The sequence below is a fragment of the Berghia stephanieae genome, chromosome 3, assembly GCF_034508935.2.
Source record: "Berghia stephanieae isolate SIO BIC M18660-M18661 chromosome 3, UCSD_Bste_1.3, whole genome shotgun sequence".
NCBI classification, from domain to species: Eukaryota; Metazoa; Mollusca; class Gastropoda; order Nudibranchia; family Aeolidiidae; genus Berghia; species Berghia stephanieae.
The window spans coordinates 33,867,377-33,893,881 of record NC_088362.1 but is presented as its reverse complement, the minus strand read 5'-3'; the positions used below and the strand labels follow the sequence as shown (position 1 = coordinate 33,893,881).

At 34.3% G+C, this 26,505-nt stretch overlaps 2 protein-coding genes across 5 annotated transcripts in view; one reads left to right on the top strand and one right to left on the bottom strand.

Moving 5' to 3' along the window:
* LOC144967587 (eukaryotic translation initiation factor 3 subunit C-like) overlaps window positions 1–21,855 on the bottom strand; it is a 38,816-nt gene extending 16,961 nt beyond the window's left edge. For 2 of the 4 annotated variants that reach the window (XM_078905043.1, XM_078905046.1), the window contains exons 1-18: window positions 21,681–21,855; window positions 20,536–20,634; window positions 16,133–16,201; window positions 15,466–15,542; window positions 14,698–14,810; window positions 11,232–11,357; window positions 10,747–10,798; window positions 10,338–10,426; window positions 9,210–9,325; window positions 5,624–5,765; window positions 5,152–5,414; window positions 4,497–4,596; window positions 3,350–3,462; window positions 2,812–2,935; window positions 1,674–1,706; window positions 1,269–1,466; window positions 618–743; window positions 1–81 (exon numbers count right to left, since the gene is read on the bottom strand). The exon at window positions 1–81 is cut by the window's left edge and continues 73 nt beyond it. In XM_078905043.1, coding sequence (XP_078761169.1) covers window positions 1–81; window positions 618–743; window positions 1,269–1,466; window positions 1,674–1,706; window positions 2,812–2,935; window positions 3,350–3,462; window positions 4,497–4,596; window positions 5,152–5,414; window positions 5,624–5,765; window positions 9,210–9,325; window positions 10,338–10,426; window positions 10,747–10,798; window positions 11,232–11,357; window positions 14,698–14,810; window positions 15,466–15,542; window positions 16,133–16,201; window positions 20,536–20,630 — 1,917 coding nt within the window. In that variant the 5' untranslated portion in view covers window positions 20,631–20,634; window positions 21,681–21,855. Of the gene's footprint in view, window positions 82–617; window positions 744–1,268; window positions 1,467–1,673; window positions 1,707–2,811; window positions 2,936–3,349; window positions 3,463–4,496; window positions 4,597–5,151; window positions 5,415–5,623; window positions 5,766–9,209; window positions 9,326–10,337; window positions 10,427–10,746; window positions 10,799–11,231; window positions 11,358–14,697; window positions 14,811–15,465; window positions 15,543–16,132; window positions 16,202–20,535; window positions 20,635–21,661 lie in introns of all 4 variants that reach the window. The other 2 variants (XM_078905047.1, XM_078905044.1) reach the window with 2 other exon arrangements.
* Window positions 21,856–22,067: 212 nt separating this feature from the next.
* The window catches only part of LOC144967586 (pre-rRNA 2'-O-ribose RNA methyltransferase FTSJ3-like), a 32,223-nt gene continuing 27,785 nt past the window's right edge, over window positions 22,068–26,505 (top strand). The window contains exon 1 of the mRNA XM_078905042.1: window positions 22,068–22,236. The gene's annotated coding sequence lies outside the window, so the exon portion shown is untranslated. The remainder of the gene's footprint in view (window positions 22,237–26,505) is intronic.

The following is a 26,505-nucleotide window of genomic DNA, read 5'->3' as shown; positions in this document are numbered from 1 at the left end:
TTTGTGGTAGGGAAGAAGACGACGTTTCTCAATCTTTTCCTGCTCTGGTGTCCTCTCATGTTGTCTCTGTGGTACCAAGCCCTAATTGTTTAAAAATAGTAAATAAATAATAGTGAACAAAGGAGAACCTCGATTCAGGTCTAAACTGTTTTATGTAGGAACTGAATAGCACTGAAAAATGAATTAATAGCAGAAATATGAGACTACATTTTTTTATTGTAGAGAAGAAATATAGTTCCTTAAATTTTTATTAGTGGTAATAATTTTGCAGTGTTTTCAGTTATTAATTTCTGAGCGCTGTGACGATGGCTTCCAAAAGTCTTAAATTACACTCTAGTTAATCATAAATAGGACAAACCAGATATCAAATTAAAGATAATTAAAAGTTGTTTGTCTACATACATCACTGGATGTGAGAGATGAGTACACAGTTTGAGTGAAAGGAATGTTAATGCAGCAAGTGGTACTGGACAGTATCACCGACCAACAGAGGTTATGTCAGACAGTGGAACCCCTAAACCTTTAACGGTGGGTAGAGTGGTGAGTCACACATCACCAAATTAATTTTCTATTTTATCATCAAAGAAAACATAATCTTGTGTCATGTGCATCATTACCTGTGCCAAAAGCTCTTTGGCCCTGTTGCTGCTTTGAATGTCCACGAGAGCATTATGAGCATCCCTGATTTGGCCTTGACGGAATCCACAAAGTCCGAGCTGAACAAGAGTACGATTGTACAGAATCTACGAGAGGAAAAAAATTGTCATCACATTAAAAGGACATAGAGAAAAATAATAAACAAATGTCGTAGTCCTGTTACCCTATTTCACAGATCCAATGATTACATATTTCAAAATCCTTATGGCTGAAATCAACTCAACTGAAAAGAATTTTTTTTTAAATTACTTAGTAAGGTAGTTATGAAATAGAAAATTATTAAATGATAAAGAAGTGAATGATTCTCTGAATGAACTACACCTTCTGATTGATTCAATGTGTACATATTTGCAGGTCTGATAACCCAAATTGTTATACTCACTGTTGTAATTGAAATACTCTCAAACCAAGGCAAATTATTGTCCAATGTTAAATCAGGCCGATTATTGCATTCGGTTATCAGATCCACAAATATGTGCACCTAAGATTGATTACAATACAATGCTATGACAATCTACCAACTGACTGAAACAAAGACAAGCAAAAACACTTCAAGTAGGTCCTTAAAATAGCAAACTGGTATCAATTTCAATAATAGTATGTGTACTAACCTGGGTAGACACATCAGAATGCTGAATATTATCCTGGAGATGGGACATGAGCATCAGATCACGAGCCTGGAACCAGCGATCATGCATGGCATGGTGGTAGATGTGACACAGAATGGCTCGAGTTCGAAGCCTGTCCGTGTTGTCCTTGGCATAAATAAACTTACACATCTTGTCCATGAGTTTCTCTGAACTATTTTCCTGTTGAGGACAAATATGGTACAAACGTTAAAACAGTTTTACTTTAAACACACAATAAAAACTTTGGTTGACATTCAAAAACAGTTCTGTTCAAACCTACTTACTTTTTTTTTTAATTCTTAGGTTCTGTGTCCAAAAATAACTTAATAAATGATTAAATTTATAGATAAAAATGTTAAGATTTATAAAAGCAATAGAACTACTTACATCTTGTTTTTCATCAAAGGAAGAGATGTCAAACTGAAAAACACACCAAAAAAAAAAAAACACATTGAAATTTACCCCAAAATCAAAGCAAATACATTGCAAATACTAACAAGGAGTAAAATGGTCATGCAAATGACAAAGGCAGACCTGCCAAATTGAAAACTTCAAATTTAGTAATTTTATGTCAATTTTTAGTATTTTGACAAGGGAATTAGTAATTTCTGAAACGTGTACGAACAACCACAATTTGACATTGAAGATCACTTCCAACATTACATCGTCATGCTTATGCTTTGTAGAAATGCTTATTTATTGTTATTATTATTATCATCATCATAATCATGATTATTATTATTGTAGTAGTAGTAGCAGTAGTAGTAGTAGTAGTAGTAGTAGTAGTAGTAGTAGTAGTAGTAGTAGTAGTAGTAGTAGTAGTAGTAGTAGTAGTAGTAGTAGTAGTGGTAGTAGTAGTAGTTATTATTATAATTATTGAAGTATATTGCTGAGAATTGAAAATTCGTAATTTTCCATAAAATTTGTCTAAAATTCGTAAAATCACGAAAAAATCGCCAGGTAAGCAAAGGGCCTATATACGCAAATTCATGGCTAGTCATTATCAACCAGGATGAAAATCAGAATAATGAGATAAAAATTAGATACATTAGGAACCAATGAGACAAAAGGATCCAGACAATTTCTGTTATCAATATCCCTCAACACCTCCATATATCCTAATTTATTACAATAAGCTATCAGTTGATAGAGCACTCGCTTAACAAGCAAAGGGATTGGGATCAATCCCGGGAGAAGTTGAGATATTTGATTGGGTAGCTGGGTCTGTTAGATCTGGTGGGAAGTACTTTATGATTTGACTAGCATCCTATCCAAAGGGTAGCAATTGCTTTTATCCATTCCAAGCTATAGAAACCTGGATGTACTCCAGCTCCAGGGGCCTAATGGCTCTGATAAGACTTCTTTTTTTAAATCTTACAATTTGGAAGGAAAGAAAAAATATATTAGCAAAATATAAACCAATCAACAATTCTCTTTTAAATGAGTCCTTTAAACCAATTGATTAATTCAAAATTACTTTTATTTTTAAAATTAAACCATATAGGTATAGTAAAAAAGGTCATACCTTATAGTACAAGTGTTCTACATGTCTCAGATAAACCCTGCACAGCTCCTCGCTGCTTTGAGATGTCTCTAGATATCTCTCCAACCTTACAATAATACTACACATGACCTGTTCATTCTTAAGCCTGTAGGAGACAAGAAAATTAAAAAATTAAATAACTGAATTAATAAATAAATAATAATAATAATAATAATAATAATGTTGCAATTTATTTATTTTCTATAGCGCCTGTTCAAGGCAATATAGAAGGAATGAAATTGACATCATGCATGTTTTTACCATTTTTAGACAGCCATGTTGGTGATTAGTTTCACTAAATTATACCAATCAGACTATACATGAACAAGGTTACACATAGTCTTGTGTATTGATACGTTATATCCAATTGGTGGATGTTGTGAGTATTGTACCTTAATGCATAGTATCAATAGCTCTAGGCACAAGAAAAAAAGAGAGAACTAAAAAGAAAGAAAGAAAGAAAAGAAAAGAAAAAAAAAATTATTTTTTTTTAATACACGCGTAGGTTTAACAATCTCACCTTTCCACAAACTCTGTGCTGTGGGCATCACAAGCCTGGAGTATTTTGGTGAATTCCTCATCAAGCCTTTCCACCATGGTGAGTATACAACCTCGGACACGGAACGGAGCCTCCTGAAATACAATTGTACCAGTTTTATATCAAAAGAAAAAAAAAGAGAAATAATAATAAATAAACCCCAGTATTATTATCAAAATCTTGTAAAAATTTGTAAGATACAATCAGACAAACCAGAAAGAAAAATACAAGAAGAAATAATAATCAGCCTTGACTGGCCAGCAGAGACAGACAGATTTTTTAATTTCTTTTTTTTTTGGGGGGGGGGGGGGGATGTGTCTTATAATTTTCTTTCACTTTTGTCTGGCACTGTTTCATACAAACCTTTTCAGAATTTTACCTTACACCAGTGTCTGATCTCCAACATGTCACAAATATCATTTACCAGCCCCTAAGACTTTCAAGGCAAACAAGTTCTTTTAAAACTTTCTGACCAGCCCCATGTCCGGATTACATTAATAACAACACTGACTACAAAAACCACAAATGGTAATATTGATATAATATAGGAATATAAAATTTTTAAAGTGAACGAATTCACCAATGATTGTGAAATTCTTGACTGATAAATATAAAACATACACAGTCAACAACATCAATTTTAAAAACAATCAGTCATACCATGATTAGGAGGTACCTACAGCTCAGTTGGTAGACCAGCCCCATGTCCGGATTACATTAATAACAACACTGACTACAAAAACCACAAATGGTAATGTTGATATAATATAGGAATATAAAATTTTTAAAGTGAAGGAATTCACCAATGATTGTGAAATTCTTGACTGATAAATATAAAACATACACAGTCAACAACATCAATTTTAAAAACAATCAGTCATACCATGATTAGGAGGTACCTACAGCTCAGTTGGTAGACCATTCCTCCCCCCCCCCCCCCCCCCCCCCCCCATCAGTGATTAGATAGCTGGATTTGTTATATCTTAATGAAAGTACTTTGTGATGGAGCAATTGCGGTATTCCATTTAATGCTATAGAAACCAGAATAAACTCTGGCTCTAAAAGATCCTATGGCTCTGAAGAACAAATCATAATAAGTGACCATTCAATGAAAAGACAGTGTGCGAACCTCAAATTGTTCACTCTCATCTGAGATGTTCTCTCCCACAGTAATGTCTTCATTGGTAGACAGGGTCTCCAACAGTTCAGATATGGTTGTCAAACAAAACCTGGGGAAATGTTTATTATGTATCTTAAACCATAAGATTAAACAATAGATAAAGAAATAAGTAAATAATTAAATAAATAAATACAGACATCCAATAAGTAAATAATTAAATAAATAAATACAGACATCTAATCTTTTCAGACAAAATTCCGGAAATATTTTTTGGTCAAAAATGGGATTTACACGAAGATGCGACAATGATGATTGATCATTTTTTGGGTTTTTTTTTTTTTTAATGATTAAATGCAATTAAAATCAAGAAAATAGGTGGGTTTTAGGGAAAAAACTGGGAATGAGATCAAATATCAGGAATTTTTAGATAAAATCGGGGGAGACAGGAATTGAACAGTCTGGAACATAAGATCAACTATAAGTGTTTAATTAAATATGGCTTTGTAAATCAAAACAACATCTGGGAGACACTATAAATTGATAAAAATTACCACATATATAACAATGAAATAGACTCAGAGCTACAGTATTAGTCACCCATTGTGTCCTCATGTAAAGAACAAAAAACAAAGCAGGTAAAGGCAACATATGAAACAATACTCACTCTTCCCACATTTCATTCTTCATACAAGTGGCAATGTTAGGGTTATAATCAAATATGGCAGCCATGATGTTGAAGCAGATCTTGACATTGATGGCCTGGCCCAGATTATTAGTCTCAGCAATGCCCTTCAACTCACGCAACCATTCAATCATTTGGGAGCGATCCGTGCCTTTCTTGCCTCTCATTCCAACAATTTCATTAAGTTTTTTCAACACAATATCCAAAGTGATCTCTTGATCTTTGTTGAACATTTTGGGTTTCTCCTGAAATCACAAAAATTAGAAAATAAAATCAATATGCATCTAGTCTTAGAAGTACATACATGAACATTTTTTTAAATATCTGAAAATCAGATAAGGTATTACAGATGTTGAATGATCAGAGAGACAGTGTCATAAGAAATGGGAATGACAAATATAATTATCAGTTGATATCAAATTTCTTAAAATAATTAGAAATAAACATGACTTACAGCAACTTGTGAGGAAGCACCCCCTTTAACAGTTGTCCATTTCTTGTCATCATCTTCCTCTTCCTCCTTCCTACGATTCAATCTCTCCTCTCGCCTCAATCGTTTCCTTTCCTCCTTCTTTAGGTTATCTGCCTCTGTTGTCCTATTAGAACGTAAAAGAACAAACACCGTAATTTATGCCACTAGACAATAAAAAGATATTAACTAAGCTTGCCTGGTGTGTTTTACCGCCATCTTGTAAACTCAAAGCCTGTTTGTTTTTTAAAAATGTTTTTAAGGGTTTTACGGCGCTTGCAACACATTTAGGTTATATCAGCGCCAGTAAAAAGGAAGAAAATGGGATAGTAAAAAGTTCTAGAATTACAATTAAAGCACCTAAGAGAAAGTAAGACAAAGGGGAACGAATAGGAATCAGATGTAGATTCCAAGAGCACACCACCAATGTACTTAGTGTGAGATCACCTATAAGTCTCATCCGGACACAAGCACAAAATCCAACAAAGAGGAATACACTCAAATGCTTATATTATACATTCTAAATAAATATAATAATACACAACAGAGAGATGATTTACAAGGAAAAGAATATCATCTCCCAAAACAATGACTATGCATTTGACTGTTTCCCTCCCAGCCAGGGCCAGGACAAAACCAAGTAATCTCATTCCAAGACAAAGACAGAAAGCATGTTGGAAGAGAGATATAAGGGGATAGAAGACATAGTAAGTGCCTCCCTACCCGCTATTGTTGTGTTGAAATACTCTCAAACCCAACATGTTTTGTTGTGTATTGAACTACTTTCAAACCAACTTGTACTTATAAACGGGTCTAATGGCCCAAATACAATTGCATTCGGTTGTCTGACTTGCAACTATGTGTAAAATGAGTAAAATCCTTGAATTTATTTCATTCTATTATTTTTTCGTTGTAAAGAAATTGAGGGCTTTTTCTATTATCACACACTACCAGGACTAAAGCTAGATTGAGTTTCACAGAAATGCATTGAGTGAGATCTTACATCAGTCTCATCCGGACACAAGCACAAAATCCAACAAAGAGGAATACACTCAAATGCTTATATTATACATTCAAAATAAATATAATAATACATCTCATCTCATGTAGTTCCATATCTGAAGCAGACGTCGGAGGTCATCTTCCGCCAAGCTGATCTATCTCTTGCCAATTCTATTAAAGCAGCGCCACCTTTCTCAGCTTCATCTGTCCAAGTTCTTATCCCTTTCAAATACGTTATTCTTTGTCTTCCTCTTATTCTTTTTCCATTCATCTTTCCAGTCAAGGCGAGTATTTCCAAACCAGGGTGGCGGATAATGTGTCCTAAAAATTCCATTTGGCGTTTGATGATTTTTGTTATCAGTGATCTTTTTCTGTTTGCCATTTCTAAAATTTCTTCATTTCTTTTCCTTTCCATCCATGACACCCTCATCATTCTTCTGTAAAACCACATTTCCACTGCCTCCAGTCTTTTAACCATGGTCTTGTTTATGGTCCAGCTCTCACAACCATATAGCAGCACAGACAGTACATAGCAATCCAGGACTTTGATTTTTGTTTTCATGCTAATATTCCTGTTTTTCATAATTGTATGCAGCTGGTTGAATGCATTCTTCGCCATACCTATTCTTTTCTTTATTTCACAATCTGATTTTCCATTGGATGTTACATTGAAGCCTAAATATTTGAAACATTCAACTTGTTGTATTGTTTGTCCTCTGCTTGTTATTACACAGGCTGGTGGGTTATTATTTTTAGATACCGTCATACATTCTGTTTTAGATATATTCAGTTCCAGTCCCATATTTTCACTACTCCTGACTACAACATCCAGTAATTCTTGTAGTTCATGTTCAGATTCTGCCAGTAGAACCGTATCATCTGCATACCTCAGATTTGTTACATTCTTTCCTCCAATACACACCCCCTTCTTATGTTCGATAATAATACATAACAGAGAGATGATTTACAAGGAAAAGAATATCTTCTCCCAAAACAATGACTATGCATTTGACTGTTTCCCTCCCAGCCAGGGCCAGGACAAAACCAAGTAATCTCATTCCAAGACAAAGACAGAAAGCATGTTGAAAAAGATATAAGGGGACAGAAGACACAGTATGTACCTCCCTGCCCACTATGGGAGGTCAGGAACCCCACCCAGAACTCAGGCCTGACACCAACCCAAAATAAAAATAAAAAGACACCAAAGGAAACGGCCACCAAAAGAAAGTGAATAGTGAGTTGTATTCATTGGTAAAACCAATAGGATCATTTGTTTCGTTTACCACACTAATGACAACTCACTAGACAGTACAATGACAGAGCTGCCAACTTACCACAATCCGTTTATAGGGGACAAATGACATTCATTTCAGCGGCACTTCAGCGACACATAAAAGTCTATTTATTTAGACCTACAGACAACTTCATCTAGACAATTGTTAATGAACTCATGCGTATAACTTATAACTATATTAGCAAATTAGAACACTTAAAACTATCATTTCTTACCTATTTCCTCATATATGACAGTTATAGTTATAGACGGTCTGTATGATAATGACACAAAAGTACTCAAATGATACAGTATGTGTAAAAATTTGCTGATTGACTAGTGACTAAAAAGGAGGATCAAATAATAATAGAGGACACAGGCCCTGACAGTCTTAGAGCAAGGCATTGAATGGATGGATTTAACCCCCTGACACTAAGGTGGCATACACACACACACACACACACTGCGAAAATTAAAAGGGAGAGTAGTCCACACTACATGATAATACTACCGATAAATTGGTTATTGAGCCCAGAGTACACAATAATACTACCGATATCTCGGGTCATTGACCCTAAGTATATAATAATGCATCGGTCATTGACCTTCATAAAATATAATATTATTCGACATCAACTGCAAACACTTTGATGTGACTAATCAGACACACAAAATGTGTATTGAATGACCATATAGAACATAAAGAAATAGACCAGCACCACTTCCATGTATTTTTAGGCCATTTCCGTTTGTCCTCGGCAAGCACACTATTTCTGTGACTGTCACGGAAGTTCCATGACACTTGGCAGCTCTGCAATGACTTAAAGTCGCAGTGTCAGGTTATAAGTTAATACAGATTACGGTTTTACAGACAAAACCAGATTAAACTTTTTCATCTACTCATGACATGCCACAGATGACAAACAAAAAATTTGTAAATTACAGGAGGGGGAAGAATCAAAATTTAAAGAAAAAATCTGTAGCAACCAAAAATATACGATTCCCAAACTTATTGCAATGAATTATTATATAAATTGCCTGAGAATTAACATAGCATAAAAAAATTAGGAAAGAACAGTTTATTCCACTTTGACACTGTTTCATATACAGACCTTTTCAGAGTAATATCATAGATACCATTTTTTTCTATTTTTAATTCATTTACTATTTTGCATTTGAAATTAAGTAAATATATTCATTCTTGTACTTCACATTTGAAAACGCAGATTAGTTATGGATGGATAAAGTTCATTCATTTATTACATCAAAGCACATTGAAAATAACTGACAACTTACGTTTTCAAAAAGTAATCAGCTGTCAACTTTGACACAGGGGGCAGATCGTCATCGGAACTGGAGCTGTCCTCCTCTGATTCATCTTCATCACTCATGCCATCGTCGTCGTCATCATCCTAAATGAGGATAAAAATTGTCAGCCTATTTCTTTTTTCTTCAAAGCATTCATAAATCCTCAACTTGGAATAAATTTCATGAAAAAACAAACATGCATAATGATGTTGTGAGAGTACAAGTTCTCATTTTAGACTTAAGACACAACACTGTCGACTGAAACATATGTTCTCAAAATTTGGTTGTGAAGATACTGACATTTGCTTATGGCATAATGATAATGAACTAATAAAATGCTACGGATAGGAACAGAAACTGGCCTCAACACACAGATATCACTACAAAACTCCATGACAATGCTGATGACCTTCATAGGACCATGAAATTCGTTACCAGTGTCAGAATCCAGCTTTGATTTACTTCAGGGGAATGCAAGAAGAGGAAGAAAAAATAAATCCTCATTCTGTTAACATGGCCAGACCATGTTGCTTACGCTTGCTTTTAAGCAATTATAGCCCTTGTACTTCAGTAGCAATAAACTCAAGATCATGATGCATCTATCACCCTTTTAATGTAAGATCCCATTGTCAACAACAGAAAATGAAAATAGACAGGACAACCATGTGCGGAGATATTAATATTATTATATTTTATAAGGCAATTTTGCTATATGAAAATCAAAAAGCTGACTTGTAAATTGTAAAGAAAAAAAAATAAACATCTAAAAAAAAAAAAAAGTAACCACTCGTCCATGATACACTACTCTCAAAGTAAAAAAAAATACATAAAAGTAAATGGGACCAAAAGCCCAACATATCTGCCCACTGTCTTTTTTTTTTAATACTAAGGTGGTGTTGGCCCGGGACCTACTGTACAGCACTTTGAGCATGTTTAGCAGATATTAAGCTATATAACTGCCAAAGTTTTAAAAAAAATACCAATTAAACATAAACACAAAGGGGTTATTCTGCGATGCACAATGAAATAAACTCTCATGTGAAGTGCAAACATTAACATATCTAAAGGTATCAACCATCTGAATTCAAGATCCAAACAATTTGACAATGTACTCACCCCGATAAATTTGGAACTAATTTTCTCTGCTTTGATCGGTTTAGCGGCTTTGACTGGCTTCTCGTCTTCACTGTCCTGGTCGTCTTCCTCTGAAGAAATGTATAAAATCGATCAACAACCAGACAACAAAGAGAAACAATAAATCTATCTTTTGCATTCTATTATTTTTTTCTTTTTAATGTAATCAATATGCCAGCTGTCTAAACATCATTAGGAAAATAAAACAAGTTTGTCTTTTACAAGTTTTAAAAAAATTAATGGTTCACCACACCCAACTACCCCCCCCCCCCAATCCAATTTAACCAACTGTCTTAAAATTTACTGAATTTTTTATGTAATGCAGTAACAAAATATCTTCTATTAAAATTAATACATGTTTCAGTTAAAATGACTTTATAACCCAACTGACCTGCACTGGCCACAGGCTCTTCATTTTCATCATCCTCTCCATCATCAGGATGCTGGAAATCAGAGATAAAACATATCAATCTTTATTAATGGGTTTTTATCATATTGTGTGTGAAATTGGACAATGAATAGCAAGAAGAAAAAAAACCTCAGAAAAGTATGAAATGATTGATTGATATTCTTGAGATTTGTAAGAAAATTAGCACCGAGGATTTAAAAAAAAAAGTATTTCCTGTCTAATTCACAGTAAAATCCAGACACACTTAAAATATACAGAAACAAATCAATGTCATTGATATTTGTGTGAGATGAGGAAGATTGTGGAATCTATCCGAGACACAAATAATGTAATTACAAGCACATATTCAATGTTTGGCTCCACCATCTAAAAAATGATGGAATAAGTAAAATTGAAGAGAAAAAAAAAAGAAAAAAAGAAATCAAAAAAAAAAAATTCAAAGGAGAGAGAGAGAGAGTTTTATTTACCTCTCTGTAAGACTTCATTTCATTCTCAAAGCCAAGAACGTAACGCTTCAACTTTTGGCGAACGGATGAGAGTCCTTTAGAGTTGTTCTTGCTGATAGTTTTCCGCCATTCTCTATCCTCCCAAGACTGAAAAAAAAAATGTTAATGCAATAATTCTCAATTATTTCCCCTGAACTTATTAAGAAAATATTGAAGTAAAATACAGTGGGATTCCATCAGAGCACATGCAACATAAATGCATAGGTGCCTGTTGTTCTTTCACATGTCACTCTAAAAGCCCAGTCTCACTACATTCGATTTTTTTCTCAAATAATGGACATAATGTCACAGCCATGTTAATCATTGTTGCAAGTCCCCCTGACAACTAGTCTATAAAGCACCTATACTGGTGTGGTAAAATGAGGAGCTGTTTGGGTGATCCTTAATTTCTTTAGTCGTTACACATAATTTCTAGAACCACTATAGCATGTGTTGCAGATTTCTATGGCCTCTCCGCAAGTATATATATATACTACATCCAGTCATAACAACTCATCACCAAGTGATAATAAATTTATGTTAAATCATAATTCCTCGCACCGTTACTACATACTGGTTTTCACCAAGAGAGCAAAGACAGGGACATTGCTTTAACTTCTATTGAAATCAAATATCCAGATAGAGTAGACCTCAACACTGTAAATTAAAGGTTAAATACAAGAACATACCTGTCCCCACGGCACCAAACGAACGAACATTTAGATGAAAATCCAAAATACATTAACTCTCCATCCTCGACGACTATCTGCCCCTGACTGACCTCATTGGGCTACCTGTACGAGCACTTTTAACTGACCATTTGTTTCAACGATATGCCAATTCTATTGGTGTCTTTAATCAACCACACTTTAAGATTATGTTATGTTAAAGAATTGTTTTCGGTGTGAACAAAATGAGATAAAATCAAATTTTATTATGATATCAAACTCATAACAATCATTTGCACCATTGATCGTTAAACCATAGACAAGTTTAGACATAAAAATAGTAAGAAGACCATAAAAAGTTAGATTTTGTTAAGTGAAGTATTTAAATAATGTCACCGTAGACCAAAAATGTTTTTGGCTGAAAAGAAAGACAAGAGAATGCAGATTATAGTGCAATAAATTTCTTGATCAGTTAAGTCACCAAAGCCAAGTTACATGCTTGTAAAGTTGAATAATATCCATTCTTCACGAACCTACTACCAGTGCAAGTAGGCTAGTATAGCAGAGTGTAGTGTTGTCTCATATCAATAGTAAATGATCATTGAATCCAAAATAGTTTGTTAAGAGAGTTGCTTTTTAATACTCTTTCTTAACACAGTTTAAAGTAGAGTGGCATGACTGACTGAATAATGCTTTCGACCACCAATGTCGTCCGATATTGCAGCTTCGGCTGTAGTGAAAATTCAATGTTTATTTGATTATAAATAAACAATGTTACAGATGAATGGTTTCTATAGTCTATCGTATAATCCACCAAGCATAATAAAGATTACTGTTAAATATAATCTTTTGCTTCCTTTTTAAAATCATCCCTCATTTTAGTGTCAGTCATTATGATGCAATGCTTGTCTTTGAGAAGCGTTTTACATGTGAAATTCTTTCCATATATTACTTTAGCACACAAGAGATTCGAGTTTCTTTTCGATTCACATAGACAAATAGTAGTCACTAAAAGCCACTAAGTACATGAGTCGGAGTTTATACTTGTTTCTGTAGTATTACGATAGAAATCACTAGTTACCCTCTGGATCGGACACTAGTCTATTTGATCATGCAACCCCTTCGTTGACCTCTCTCCACTGGTTGCCCATTGAAAAGCACACATATTACAAAGCAGCGTGTCTTATTTATAAGTGTTTGACTGGTATAGCACCAGCATATCTCACAGATCACGTGGTCATGTGTAAATTTGAAAATTACACTTTAAGATCATGTAATTTCGGAAAAAAAGATCAAGAACAAAATTTGGCGATAGATCGTTTGCTTGTTTCGGCCCCAAGATTTGGAATGAACTACCACGTGGTCTGAGGGAGTGTAAGTCTTTACCTACCTTTAAAAAGAATCTCAAGACACATTTTTACTGTATTTGTTTTTATTGACTCTATGAATCCTTGATTTGGCTATGAATTATTATTTTTTTTTTTTATCACTTAAAATTGATAATTTATATTGTAAAGTGCCCAGAGCTTGTGTTTTACACGAGAATGAGCGCTATATAAATGTGTATTATTATTATTAGTCTATAGTTGATGCGGGGGTTTGAGGGTTTGGGCCAGAAATATTCTCCACATCACCGGTAATTCATTTAGTATAGAAAAATGTCAACAGGACAACGAGCGGAAATATCACTGTGGAATTCGACTATTATTAACTTGGATAAAGACATAGTATTAGGCTTACAATTATAAGTACCAATATTTATCGCAGATGCAGTAAAGATGGATTTTAAAAAATTATTTTGTCCATAGAGCAGGATTTGATAGCTGGTATTGTTTGATCAGCTATTACTTGAGATATATACCACAGTCCTATCTAAAGATTAAGAGGCAATTGTTGGTGTCCTTTAAATGATAGAGAACCCATGATAAACATTGGCTTTATGATATTTATGGTTTTAAAAGACTGCTACGGATTACACAAAACAATATAAGGACATAATTCAAATTATTAACTTTGTCAGTAACTCAATAACATAACATTCTTTCACTTTTAAGGATTTTAACTGTTTTCACTCAATAACCGTCGCTTAAATGGCAATTCTGTTTTCACTATGAGAAAATAGAACATGTTAGCTACCACATAACGTAAAAAAATCAAACCTGTACGGTGACATTTAAATACAATTAATATTTTACTCAATGTACTTTTGGTAAAATTCTAAATTTTAGGTGCCTTTTTATTTCATACCGTAATAATTTATTTCTGGATGAAATTTCTTCATTTAAAAGCAGTTTAAAAGAAGCAAGATGGATCTTTAAGTAAACTGAAGAAAAACTGACTCATAATTTGAACATTTAGTCACAGAATAAGTTTAAAATGCATGTTTTATGCATAATTTTGCTACTCAGTGATCTCCCCTTACTCAATCGCCTCAGCGATAATTAATTACCCAGTGACAGCTTTATGTCTTGTAATCAGCCAGTGGTACCGTCGTTCAGGCTAGATCACAGAAACCGGGGCTTTTTGTTAAATGTTCAGTATCAGCACTATTTTGGGTGCTGTGTCCCCAAACGACTGTGTCGATTATCAAATTATTTTATGATGGAATTTTTAAGAATCCAACCCAAAGCCCACCTATCTGCACCACTGCGATATCTAGACTTTAAAGGGATCCATTTTATTTACAAGACATATCAGAACTAAGAAATTAAAAAGAAGGTTAAATATTAAAGACGGATAATGAATTTTTAAAAAAGGAAGTGAATAAGAAGAGAACAAACCTCAGTGACAAAATCTTCAAGTTCCACCAATGTACGGATATAAAACCGTGGCACACCCTCAGCATCCACCACTCTCCTTGCCTTTTCAAACGCTTTGCAAAGATTTTCAAAATCTGACAACACACAAAGTATGAAACATTAGATAGTCACAGTCCCAAGTACAAATAAATATCATTCCAAAACCTACCCCACTCAAATATGATTAGAAAAATAAATGGTCCAAAATGCCATTTTACCCCTCCCCTCGCAAAAAGAAAAAAAAAAAAAAAAAAAGCGGCTATGTGGTCTTGTGGCATGACACTCGCTTTCCAATCGAAAGGTCGTGGGTTCGAGCCTCACTCAGCACATAGTTGAGTCCTTGGAAAAGACTCTTTTCTCACTGTACTCAGGTGTAAAATGAGTACCTGGCCATTAACAGCATCGTGTCTGTCTGAATAAACTGTAATATTGCCCAACAGATGTCATGTCTCGTTCTACATGTTATGTGTTATTGTAGGCTAGAGACCCTTTGTAAAGCGCTTAGAGCCCATATTGGATGAGATGTTGGTGCTATATAAGTGTGCAGTATTATTAAAATGGGAAATCATAATGATAAATGGAAGGCAACCAAAGTTACTGAATCCAGAACGATGAATAGAATTTGGTGAGACTAAATGTTAGATGCTACAATTACCTTACCTTAACTCCAGTTAATGAAAAACCATGAAGTTTTGCAAGTTATAGACCAACTTTTTCTTCAAAGTAAAAGATAATGCAGGAAAAGAATACCTGTTAAAATACTTGCAAAGTCTTTTATCTTCTTGTGAATTTTCCATGGCCGGATGGCTTCCCTCAACTCGTCAAAACTGTGACAAATAGAGAACGGGAAAATCTAATTAATAAAAATAGATGTGCGGCAAGTAAAAGAAGTAATCAATATATGAGAATTGAGTCCTAGTCTCTTTCAAAATATTTAATGTCGTTCAAACTAAAGCTAATTATTACTATGACTTTAGATGAAGCTCTACGTGAAAAGTGAGGGACATGAAACCACCTGGAGAAAGCTAGTAAAGGAGAGAGTTGAAAGTAGAAAGATTGCTGATGGCCTATGCCTCACCAGGACCCAAGGGCCCTAGAAATAATAAGTCAAATTCATCCATTTCTCACCTCTAACTGTAAATTCTTCATCTACCCCTTATCTTTCACTGCACACAATACACCTGAATTAATCACTTTATGGAAAAATTAAAAAATCAAAGTGTAGTTTCAGTCACGCATTCTTTTTGTATTTATCATATTTCACTCTCATGAAGTAATTATCTCATAAAAAAGGTAAGTCTCTTCTCACATTAAGCACTCATCCCATAGAAAGGGAGAACGGACTAAATTAAAATATTACTATAAATCATAAGCCACAATAATTTCTCTCATAAAATACATTTTAAAGGAAACCCACCGTTTGTCCTTTTCACTCCTCACCACACGTCTTGTTTCCTCTTCATCATCACTGAACTGAAAGACAGCTCTGAAAATTGAATTGAGAGAATATACAAGTTAATTCAAATCCAAAAGATGTAACGATGAGCCATTGGAAGTAACAGGGAAAAATGAAAATAAAATTTTTTGAAATCAACTTATTAGTCATTGTTGAAACACTATCTATTTTAAAACAATTCAACATTCAGCAAAGAATCATGCTATTAGTTATAAATAAATACAGTCCAAACCGATTGATTGTGACGGCTCGATTCTCAACAAATCGTCCCAATTAAGTGATGGTCATAAACTTGGACAATTTTTCAGATTTAAAATAGTCCAAATGGTAATCAGGGAGACTTGTTTCACGCCTATTTTGGGTTACTTCAGCGACCACATGACCGCTAATCTGATTTAACAATGAGAGGCAAATCTAACTGCACAAAACATCAAATATGCCACACATAACGGTTGAATAAGTAAGCAACGGATTGGGAATACACTGTCTACTCATAAATCTCATTGAACAAACAAACCATTTGGTGGTGACAGCCGTGAACTAGCTATCATTCATTACCCATTGCACCACTGATCAGTGATCCACCATGGCCATGAACGTGACGACGGCAGTCAATGATACTGACAAAGGATACAGGTAAATTCTATTGTTTACATTTATGTGATTACTATGACAAACAGATCAACCACACACCCCATTGCCTGTCGTAATAGACACTAACAGGGGATACCGGTAAATTATATTGTCCACTCCTCTGTGATGAACAATATGACCACACACCCGGTTGAGCGTGACCGTCCCGCTAGACTAGTTTGTATTTTAAGAACCATTAAATGATTGGAAACAACGAAAATGCTCTTTTATGGGAACGGTCATTGTCAAATTTCGTACCCATTAAGCGACTGGGAATTGGAAACGGTATAAAGCGGCGTCCCCAATACCAGCTTGGACTGTATTGACATCTATGGAGCACATCTCCAGATTTTTACCATGCTCAATGTACTCCACAATAACCTGCCTAGTGCTATGAAACAGTAAACTACAAATTTTTTTTTACTCCAGCTGCAGAACTTTATATGCGTCTTTGACTCAACACATCTTATTAAAAAGGAATATTTGAAACCAGAGAACCTATATTTAGGACATTTGAGAGTATTTTGATCACGCTGAAAGCAAAATAATAATTTGTAAAGCTACTTATAGTCAGAGACGCCAACTTTCAGACACCACTCGTAGTAATTTCAATGCCGAAAGAGGAATTTCAGCACACAAGAAAAAGGAATTGGAACGATTGTGTTTACATATTGTATAGTTCTAAATAGATAACTGATTAGAATTATACTATGATACATAAACACATTGCCAAATACAATCCCAAAGTTTCCTTATTTTAAATGAAGCAAAGTGCCAAAACCCAATGGTAGAGATTGTAGTTCTGGTGGTAATGAGAATGATGTGGTGTTAGTGGTTGTAGTAATAATGATGATGAAGATGTGATAATGGTTGGTGTTGTAATAGTAGTGGTAGTGATGATGATATGGTGGTGGTGGTTGAGGTAGTGGTGGTAATGATGATGATGTTTTTGTTTGTTTGTTTGTTGCTTTAGGTCTCTTCCAACACAATTGAGGTTATATGAGAGACCACTGAAACAAAAAAAAAAACAAGCAATCTAACAAAAATAGTACAAATGTAAATCAAAATCATAACCTAAAGATATCATAAGCTAAATTATAAATAACCAAGAACAAACAGGCAGAAGATTTACAGAAAAAAAATATCCCCTGTCAAAAATACAATCACAAACCAAAGACACAGGATAGGCTAGTAAAGAGAAGAAGAAACGACATCACTATCGGATCGTACACCCATGCGAACATCATAGGTATATGATTCAAGGGTGATGCTCCCATCCAACCACCCGCGATGATGATGTGGTGGTGGTGGTTGTAGTAGTAGTGATAGTGATGAAGATATGGTGGTGGTGGTGGTTGAAGTAGTAGTGTTAGTGATGATGATGTGGTAGTGGTGGTTGTTGTAGTAGTAGTGGTAGTGATGATGATGTGGTGGTGATTGTAGTAGTAGTAATGGTAATGAAGATGTGGAGGTGGTGGTGGTTGTAGTGATGTGGAGGTGGTGGTGGTTGTAGTGATGATGTGGTGGTGGTGGTTGTATTGTGGTAGTAGTGGTCTTGATAATTAATGTGGTGCTGGTAGTTGTAGTGGTAGTGATGATGATGTTGTAGTGGAGGTTTTAGTTTTAGTAGTAGTAGTAGTAGTAGTAGTAGTAGTGGTTGTAGCAGTAGCATAGTAGTAGTTGTGGTAGTGATGACGATGTGGTTGTGGTGGTTGTAGTAGTAGTGGTAGTGATGATGATGTGGTTGTGATGGCGGTTGTACAAATGGTAGTGATGATGATGTGGTAGTGGTGGTTGTAGTAGTAGTGATAGTGATGATGATGATGTTGTGTAGTGGTAATGACGATGTGGTGGTGGTGGTTGTAGTAGTAGTGGTCGTGATGATGATGATGTGGTGGTGATGGTTGCAATAGTAGTAGTAGTGATGATGTGGTGGTGGTGATGATGGTTGTAGTAGTAGTGATGTGATGCTGGTGGTTGTAGTATTAGCGGTAGTGATGATGTAGTAGTGGTAGTTGTAGTTGCAGTGATGATATGGTGTGGTTGTAGTAGTAGTGGTAGTGATAATGTGGTGTCGTGGTTGTAGTAGTAGTGGTAGTGATGATGATGTGGTGGTGGTGGTTGTAATGGTGATGGTAGTTGTGGTACTGGTAGTAATGATGATGTGGTGGTGGTGGTTGCAGTAGTAGTTGTGGTACTGATGATGATGTGGTGGTGGTTGCAGTAGTAGTGGTAGTGATGATGGTTGTAATACTAATAGACCTGTAAATGAGCTCTACAAAATTGACTGAAAACTCTTCGACAAACTGAAGAGTCAATTATTTTTTTTTTAAATAAGGGCATCATTGGAGAGGGGAGTGATAAATACAATACATTAAAATAGTGGGTGTTATTATTACTGGAAGTATGACTGCCATACTTTGATGTAGAAGGAATGCTAAATAAGCATGCCATTCATATAGGTAAAGATGACTTCATCAAAGTCATATAATCACCAATATGATCTTTAACTTCTAGCCATGATCAATTGAATTTATTCCTCACATCTTTATCGATGCTCGACAAGTCTGAATTGCGATCCACGAACAGCTCAGGCATTGTGAGAACATTAGAATAATGTAGCAATGAGCAAACTTGATTTTCAATCAGTCAATGGTAGAAAAAAAAACTTAAATAAATATGACTTCTGGCCAATACACTGAATTATTAAGTAAGTGAATTATCATCACAATGAAGAATTTTTGGCAGGCGTAGCGGAAAAATTCAAAGAATCGAAATGAATGTAAATCGCCACAAAACAGCTAGCTCGCTTGGGCTTGAGCAAAACAATGGCAGAAAACGTCCTGATTTTCACGGGAATTAATTAGGCTACTTACCATTGTTCCTTATAAGCAGGTACCCAATCAGTGAAGAAACGGTCAACCAGTTTGTTTACAACGTGAGGCAATCGAAATGTGCTTGTAGCAATCTATCCTAATCTAACTTTCGATTTAAAGGTGTCTCCCATTATCATCTACCAGAGATATTACCTCCGGCATTCGCATTTTACTGCTTTTTATACGATTTGTGAATTCTATCTTTCTTCACTTCTTTCTTTCCTTTTTTTTAAATATTTGAATTTGACAAATTGACTGAGAATTTATAGGTCTATACTAATGGCAATGAGGATGATGTGCTGGTCGGAAGGGGGGGGGGGGTTTCCTTGGAACAAATTGGCCTCAACGGAATTTGACGGAAGTTGCCCAGAGCCCGGATTTTTGGCATCACTGTACAGTGATTTTTCCTTTTCTGTTCTTCTGCATTTCACCCCCCCCAACAGGCCATATGGAACAATCTCCACTTCATACAGTACCAGTCACCTGTTAGGCACCCTTTTAAAACTTAAAATATCCATCACTGCCTTTAGCCAAATACTCATTCATATCTGAGTTGAGTGGAGTAATATATGACAAAAGCCTTATACAACTATACAACATTGGGTCCAGAGGTTCCCTCAATCAGTGTCACACAGCCTGCTACTGAACATGCTTAGCATTCTTTTGTAAAGCGATTTGAGCATGTTTAGTGGATATTGCGCTATATAACTGCTCATGTTTGTTTTGATTTTTCTAACTTTTGTGACAAGATGAGACACTGTACCATCTAGCCACACAGTTACCAGTCAGGAAAAACACAGCTGAGAATTTTCAAAACAAGCAGTACAAAAATATCATCAAAAAGCAATCAAGTACCTTGTTGGGGCAGAGGTACGCACATCCTGGATTCCGTCATCACTTGATTCGGACTCACTTTCACTGTCAGAGCCAGCTCGGAAAAAACGAGACATATTGCTGGAGAGGAATTGAAACAATCAGTTGTAATAGTGACCATTTGTTAAAAAGAAGGAAAAGTAAAGAGTACATTGATCAAACCCAAACTCAAACGAAATCCGCTACTAATATTCTCATAAAATAGACACATTCACTGCAATCATAAGATAGCATCTTGCTTCTTAAACAACTCGACATCTAAGTTGATAATTATACTTTTAAAATAAAATAAAAATTCAAATGCACACCCCATATTTTATGCATACAGGCCAAATTTTTGGCAAAAAAAGATTACAAAAGTTTGTTGGTTGCCTCTGAATATAACTTCTGAAATTTTTGATGGATTTTTCGTTACTCGGCACCATTTAAAAGGAAATTGAAATTGAAAGACGAAAATAATGATACCAAAATATCATCGATATTCATCTTAATAACGAAGTTATGCATCTTTAATTGAACCCCCCTAAAAGCGAAATTTCCAGTCACAACTTTCTTATGGCCGAGGTGGGTCACAATTTGACTCGAACTGCTGCTGCTCATTAAACTGCCTACTCTGGCGGTGACTGATAGAGATTTTTTTTTTTAATTTAATAAAAAAAATCAGCCTATGTTATAGCCTATAGAACGAATTTAAATATCAAATACCACAACCGAATAAATTTTATTACATCACAGACAAAATAATTTCTAAAATTATGAGAATGAGACTCAAGAAGGAAAAAGTAATGGAGAAATTGAGATTTTGAGAGTGAGTGTGAGGGTGAGTAGTGATGTGGAGGGAGGGGCAACTGAGTGAAACGAAAGAATCTATATAAGTGAGCTACAACTTTGCACTGAATTATTCAAGTCTGCATATAACTTAAATTAGACTAGCAAATACAGTACACTTGTGCCATCTGTCGGATACATATTGTTTGTTTATTCCACCGTCACCGACATCGCCGCCACCAACAATGTAAGTTGGTAAGGGGAAGACGAACAACTTCCTACTGTTTTATGTTAATACTACTCACATTAGAATATTGAAAATAAACCTATATATTCTTACCGACAAATTTGTAAGATACCTTTAGTTTTCTGTTGTTTTATCAAGAACAAAAGAACTGTATCCACCCGGCGAAATGTTTAGAACAGCATGTCTCTAATTTTTCACCATTGAAACGAACGATAACAAAACCGGAAGTTTACAGATCGGAAATTGGCGAAAAGGAAACAGAATGTGGGCGTTATAGAATTGGGAGTGGTGTCATCTAAAAGTTTCTCACAGTTGTTTTTTTTTTTAATATAATGATCGAATACGATTTGTTACAATGAAATATGTTTTCATAGAAAGTAAAAACATTAAATAGCGTTTTGACACATTTAACTACCATAAAATAATTTCGAATATTTTTTTAATTGATCGAGATCAGGCAAACATTAATGAATGAAAAATATATTGATAAAAAAAAACCATTACAAAATAGTCGACTTCGAAAATATCCGGATTGTTCCTCTCTCTTTCTCTACTTTCAATTTCACTTCTTATTTCCATGCTTGTTTGTTGTTTACGTTACATTGTAAACTGCTAAACAAAACTTATATGAAGTAGAATTTCGGTGATATTTTCCTTTTTTATGACAGGTATTACGTTTGATTTTTAAAAGTTCCAATGCTAATGATAACAGACTTTGTTGAAGTTGAAATATGAATCATGGGATTTCACTTCACACATTCATTTTCATTTTCACCTTCATTTGGTGGCGTTTTTATGCACCTCCGTTGGAGGTGTACAAAAACGCACCGTATTTATAAACCTCCATTGGAGGTGTACAAAAACGCACCGTTTTTATGCACCTCTGTTGGCGGTGATGGTAAATTAATGAAAATGTTTCTGCATACGTCCATGAGTATGAGGTTTAAATAGTTTTAGATTGTAGTTTAGCATGCTGCTTAGGCTTAGGCTTAGTGGTGATTACGGTCCCGTGATTACCAATGTACGTTTATAAATACCATGATAATAATAAATTAAAGAATAATAACTATAATTTTAAAAAATCAAAAGTAAAAAGAAACATGGCACACAAATACTGATCTCAAATAAATATATAATTTTAGAAAATTAAAATCGAAGTTTTAAAAACATGATAAAAAGTTTTTGAAAAAGAAAAGAAAGGAAAAAAATCAAACAAAAATAAAGTAAATTTTTTTTTTTTAAAATATGTCTACAATGGGAATCGAACCCGGTACTTTCAAGGTTAGAGTCTGACAGCTTGACCACTGCGCTACGGAGCCACCTGACTGTTCATCCCATTTAATGAGGTCTTTCTAAAAGATTGTTTTACCTTCAATGCAACTTCTATTTTCTGGTTTCATATTTCGATTTTTTATATTATTATTTTTTTATAAATTTATTAACAAAAACATCCTACAGATGTCACAATATAACTTTCGCCATGTCCAAATACAGAAACACAATATCGCTGATGAATTTGGGTGGGATGCGCATGCATGACGGAGGTGTATAAAAACGATCCGTTAAGATTCACCGTCAACGGAGGTGCATAAAAACACTACGTTTTTAAAAACATGATAAAAAAGATTTTGAAAAAAAAAAAGAAAGAAAAAAAAAACAAACAAAAATGTTGTCTTTCTCAATAAAGTAAATTTTTTTAAAATTTAAAATGTCTACAATGGGAATAGAACCCGGTACTTTCAGGGTTAGAGTCCGACAGCTTGTCCACTGCGCTACGGAGCCACCTGACTGTTCATCACATTTAATCTTTCTAAATCATTACTTTACCTTCAATTCAACTTCTGTTTTCTGGTTTTATATTTCAATTTTTTAAATTATTATTATTTTTATATAAATTTATTAACAAAAACATACTACAGATGTCATAATATAACTTTTGCCATGTCCTAATACAGAAATACAATATCGCTGATGAAATTGTTTGGGATTAGGCAGTTTAGTGAGCAGCAGCAGTGGCAGTCAAATTGTGACCCAACTCACCCATAGGAAAGTTGTGTCTGGAAATTGCCGTTCGCATTTTGGGAGGTTCAATTAAAGATGCATAACTTCGTTATAAAGAGGAATATCGCAGATCTTTTGGTATCATCATTTTCGTCTTTCAATTTTCTTTTTCAATGTTGCCAAGGAAAAATCCATTAAAAATTCCAGAAGTTATATGAAGTTAAAATTTGTCAATTTTCAAATGCATTTATTTTTTTATTTACCGCGTGTGTTTTTAAAACAAAAATACTTGTTTTTAGAATAACATCTAAACTTTATTCATGCCAAATTTCAGGGCTCTATATCTATGCGCAGACACTTTTGAACTCTGCGCCGAAATGCCATGTTTACATTATTTTCTCATCATGGCTGCCCGACGATATCGATATTTTAAATTTAGTTTTGTATTATTTTAAATTTAGTCCATAATATATTCAGTACTATTATTTACTTTATTTTTATTTTGAATACTTACTTTCCAACTTTTTTTTAATGGGCATTTTGTGGTTTTTGTTTTAAAAGTTTGTATATTTCTTCTCTTTGTGAAATTCGAAATTAATAATATCGATATTTTAAAAATACCAATTGCTTTGATTTAATTTTATTTTGCCATCAAGTCATCAAGTTTCTTTCCCATATGTTTAGATATCTATATTATAAAGGCCTTAGCCTTAATAATTATTATGGTAAGAAGTTCTACTAGTTATACATTTTGACACCCCTACACATTGAGAGAGAAAGGAGGGGGGGGGATAAAATTATATTAAATTGTCAGTTCAAATGATGTAATAGCAACATAATTTTTTTAAGTATTAAAAGCCAGAACTTTCCTTCTAATTAAAATAGAGAATCCATTTCAATTTATTTGAACTTTTTCAATCTACCATTTTATTTATATGCAGTTAAATTGCCAGAGGTAAAAATAAACTCATTATGTCATTACACAACATGTTTATATCTTTTCATTTAAATACTCTCAAACCCTTTTTTATTCTCTATGTATTAAATCAAAGAGGGGAACTATTTGCAATTGTTTCAGCCAGATATTCGAGATAAATCCAAAAGTGATAAGCAAATTGTTTCTTACGTCTTTTAATTATGTAACATTTGCGTCATATTATGTAATAATGTGTTAATTTGAAATGTTTATCTTCCTCTTTATTCATGTAAATGCATTGTCCTCGATAAAACAAACATTTTGGTATACAATATATGATAAGAACTCCATATTGACTGTTTTAACCATTAATTTATTAACATCACGCGATTTCGGTCACAACCTGCAGTGGTAATTTTGGGGTAAAAATTGGTCTAAAATTTCAGACTTTGAACTGCCGTAACTACATTTCTAACCGAGATTGAAACAAAATTCAAACTGTTTTGTAATCTGTGTTGCCAGCCCTTTCATATGACATTGGTTTCAAGTGTGTGAGTTACATTTAGGCGGGTGGTTGGATGGGAGCATCACCCTTGAATCGTATACCTATGATGTTCGCATGGGTGTACGATCCGATAGTGATGTCGTTTCTTCTTCTCTTTACTAGCCTATCCTGCTTCTTTGGTTTGTGATTGTATTTTTGACAGGGGATATTTTTTTTTTTTCTGTAAATCTTCTGCCTGTTTGTTCTTGGTTATTTATAATTTAGCTTATGATATCTTTAGGTTACGATTTTGATTTACATTTGTACTATTTTTGTTAGATTGCTTGTTTTTTTTGTTTCAGCGGTCTCTCATATAACCTCAATTGTGTTGGAAGAGACCTAAAGCAACAAACAAAAAAAACAAAAAAAAAAAAAAAGAATTTCTATTAAACTCCCTAGTGGGATGCGCATGCGTGACGGAGGTGTATAAAAACGATCCGTTAAGATGCACCGTCAATGGAGGTGCATAAAATCACTACATTTTCATTTACTAATTACAATTTCTTTGAGATATCTTCTGAAATTTGACATGACATCTCATCCAGCTTTTCACTAAATATTCAAGGCTCAACATTTTTGCCACTTAATTCGACATTAGGACCATTCCATTCATCAGTGATTGACACTGATAAATCTGTGGATATATGAATGTGTGGCATTGGGAGTAAATTTAGATTTAGAGATTTTAGATTTAAAGGCTGTTGACAGCTTAATAAAAGTCAGTACATACTAGGGAGTTTATCGAAAATTCTAAATGTAACTCACAAATTTGAAACTAATGTCACATAAAAGAGCTGGCATCATTGATTACAAAACAGTTTGAATTGTGTTTCTATCTTGATTAGATAATGTAGTTACGGCCGTTCAAAGTCAAAGTCTGAAATTCAGACTGATTTTTACCCCAAAGTTACCATTGGAAAGTTGTGACCGAAATTGCATGCCGTCAATAGAAAAAATGGTTAACACAGTCAATATGGAGTTCTTATTAACAAATTGTATACCAAAATATTCATCTTATCGAGGACAATGCAATTACATTAATAAAGAGGCAAATACAAATTTCAAAATAACACATTATTACATAATATATATTACGCCAATGTTACATAATTTTAAAATCGGCTAGACATAAGAAACATAATTTTGGATTTATCCCCAATATCTCACTGAAACAATTGCAAATAATTCCCCTCTTTGATTTAATACATAGAATAAAGAAGGGTTTGAGACAGACCTTAAATGAAAATATTTAAAATGTTGCGTAATGACAGAATGAGTTTATTTTTACCTCTGGCAATTTAATTTCACAAATAAAATGGCAGAATGAAAAAGTTCACACAAATTGAAAAGGATTCACACAACGGCAGTTTATCTTGAAAGGACAGTTCTGGCTTTTAAGAATTCTGCTAAACCACTTTGGGTTTAATACCATCAACTGACTATTAGCATAATTTTATCCCCCCCCCCTCTCTCTCT